This window comes from Cibotium barometz, chromosome 32 (genome assembly GCF_041138505.1).
Source record: "Cibotium barometz isolate CiBa-2024 chromosome 32, ASM4113850v1, whole genome shotgun sequence".
Taxonomy (NCBI): Eukaryota; Viridiplantae; Streptophyta; class Polypodiopsida; order Cyatheales; family Cibotiaceae; genus Cibotium; species Cibotium barometz.
The window spans coordinates 20,938,434-20,941,051 of NC_141077.1; the positions used below are offsets into that span (position 1 = coordinate 20,938,434).

Consider the following 2,618-nt stretch of genomic DNA (forward strand, 5'->3'; position numbering starts at 1 on the left):
AGTATCGATTCAAAAATTATAAGAATTATATTAACAATTTAAAACTCTTTGAAGCTTGAATATTTAACATTTTTTAAATGTTTAAAATTTTAAATAAAGGTCAAATAATTATATACCTCTAAAAATTACAATTCATCAAAACTTTCTAATTATATGTTTTCGGGTTAAATCTCAATTTTAACAATTCACATTGTTTTTTGTCATGCTAGATTTTTATTTGTGCCAAGCACTCTCTTTACGGATGAGCGCTGGAAGTAAGACTCTATCACGAGCCCTTACCCCAAACACACACCTTCACCAATTGCCCTACACCACACAATTCACATTACACTAAATCCAGGTTTTTCTTGAACACTGGAACCTTCAACGCAGTCTTCGATGACTTTGAGTACGATGGAACTTTCAACGCAGCCTTCAATGACTTTGAGTACGATGGAAACTACTCTCTGGATCGCAATGAATGGGAAGAATGAGAGAAGAGCGAGACACAGAGATCCACCATAGCCACTCACTTCATCTAGCAGAATGCCTGTGCTTTTGTGGTCGCTCGTGGTGGCCGCAGCAATTTGTTGGGCGGCACAAGGCCGGACACACGGGTCAAGCCCATGCGCAGATTGGCCAAGTGAAGCAGCTCCAACCGCATCAGGCTACCTAACTGTTAACCAAAGCAGTGGCTCCAGAATGTTCTTCACATACTATGAGGCCATAGAGCAGAGAAACCCTAGGAAGAAAATGAAGAAAGAGAAACATCCAGTAGGAGGTGATGATATGCATGATGATGATGGGGTACCCATCCTGCTATATCTCCAAGGTGGCCCTGGATGCTCTAGCATGATTGGGAACTTCTTTGAGCTTGGGCCGTGGCGCGTGGACGAAGATCAGTGCCTGCAACGCAACCCCGCCCCATGGAACCGCATCTTTGGCGTCCTCTTTCTTGACAACCCTGTTGGTGCAGGCTTCAGCATTGCCTCCTCCATTGATGACATCCCTTCTGATCAAAACCATATTGCCCGCGATGTCTACACCGCTCTCGAGGGCTTCTACAACCGGTTCCCTGCCTTCCGCGACCGCCCCTTTTATGTAACCGGGGAAAGCTATGCAGGGAAGTATGTCCCCTCTGTTGCAACTTACATACTTCGCAAGCAGGACGAGCAGAGGATTTCTTCTCGCAGCCAATTGGGTTCGTCTCGAGCATTGCGGCTTGATGGCATTGCCATCGGCAATGGCCTTGTCCACCCCATTGCACAGGTACAATCACTCTAAAAGCTCTTAGAGTGAGTTAAGCAAAGATTTAAACAAATTAGTGACTGTTTGTTCAATTGGTTTGGAGCTTATTTAGATCGCATAAGTTTTTGATATCCAGGTTCTACTCAGTGCTCCCACTGCTTACTACATGGGGGTCATCGATGAGCATCAAAATGCCAATGCCGACATGCTGGCCGCAAAAGCCGTGGCTCTCATAGAGGAGGAAAAGTGGACAGATGCACATGATGCAAGGAATGAGCTAATAAAGTATATCCAGAACGTGACTGGCTTGGCAACCTTGTTCGATGTGAGGAGGAGAGTGGACTATTACACCACCAAAGATGGGGTGGACTATTTGGCTGCATTTATGAACAAGGAGGAGGTGCAGAGGTCTTTGTTAAATGCTGAGCCACTGAACTGGGTGGCGTGCAGCAGTGTGGTGGAAAGGAGGATGGCCTCAGATGTGCCCAAGAGCACCAAGCACATGGTTGAGGTTCTACTGAATCGATCCATCCCAGTGTTGCTATACCAGGGGCAGTTCGATGTGCAAGAAGGGGTGACATCAGCTGAGGCTTGGATTCGGCTCCTGCAATGGGATGGCATCAAGAGTTTCTACGCTTCGGATCGGAAGGTTTGGAAGGAGAACAATGTCGTTGCAGGATACGTGCGATCCTACTCTTCTCTTACACATGTTGTGATCTCTAATGCAGGCCATCTTGCCCCTGCAGATCAGGGTTATCCCTCACAGCGCATGGTAGAGGGTTGGGTTTCTGGTGAGACCTTTCGCTAGTTATTGTTTAGCATGCCCCACCACTACATACTATGTGCTCCATCCACTACATGCTATGCCGACTATATACGTATTATATTATGCCCATGGCAATGGGGGCTGCCAAGGGTTTCCCCAAACTCTTATTTAAATCACATGTTAAGTAGGGTTATTGGTTGTGATTTCAAGTTTTTTTTTTGTTTTTTTAAATTGTTTGTGCAAATATAGTCATATCTCACATTCATCAAGGTAAACGAGTGATAAAATCCAAGCTTATGCATTCCCATGTCATCTCTAGAATATCTAAGCAATGTAATTTCTTGTACTTCCTTAATGAGAGAGAACTCCTCTTAGGTTGTACACAAAGGAAGACATATCACTTTCTCTAAGGAACTATTAGAGAGTGCAAAGCAATATAACCCCCTCCCAATGCCATCCTCGGACCTCATTTTGGCTCCACAATGTTAAGACATGGTGTCCTAGGGACATAACTTAGTGGACTGAGTCTAAATTCTCTTATACCAATGTTGCATGCATAGAAGTTTTCTATACTAATCCACAGTCCTAAGCATTATTAAGAACATTGATGCTAATTAACACACGA

General features: G+C 44.4%; 1 protein-coding gene across 1 annotated transcript; it reads left to right on the forward strand.

Moving 5' to 3' along the window:
• The first annotated feature begins 308 nt into the window (after nucleotides 1–308).
• LOC147619951 (serine carboxypeptidase-like 50) lies at nucleotides 309–2,188 on the forward strand. The gene is made up of 2 exons (XM_086825797.1): nucleotides 309–1,248; nucleotides 1,364–2,188. The coding sequence occupies exons 1-2, from the start codon at nucleotides 526–528 to the stop codon at nucleotides 2,033–2,035; spliced, it is 1,395 nt and encodes a 464-aa protein (XP_086681923.1). The 5' UTR covers nucleotides 309–525; the 3' UTR covers nucleotides 2,036–2,188.
• Nucleotides 2,189–2,618: the final 430 nt, after the last annotated feature.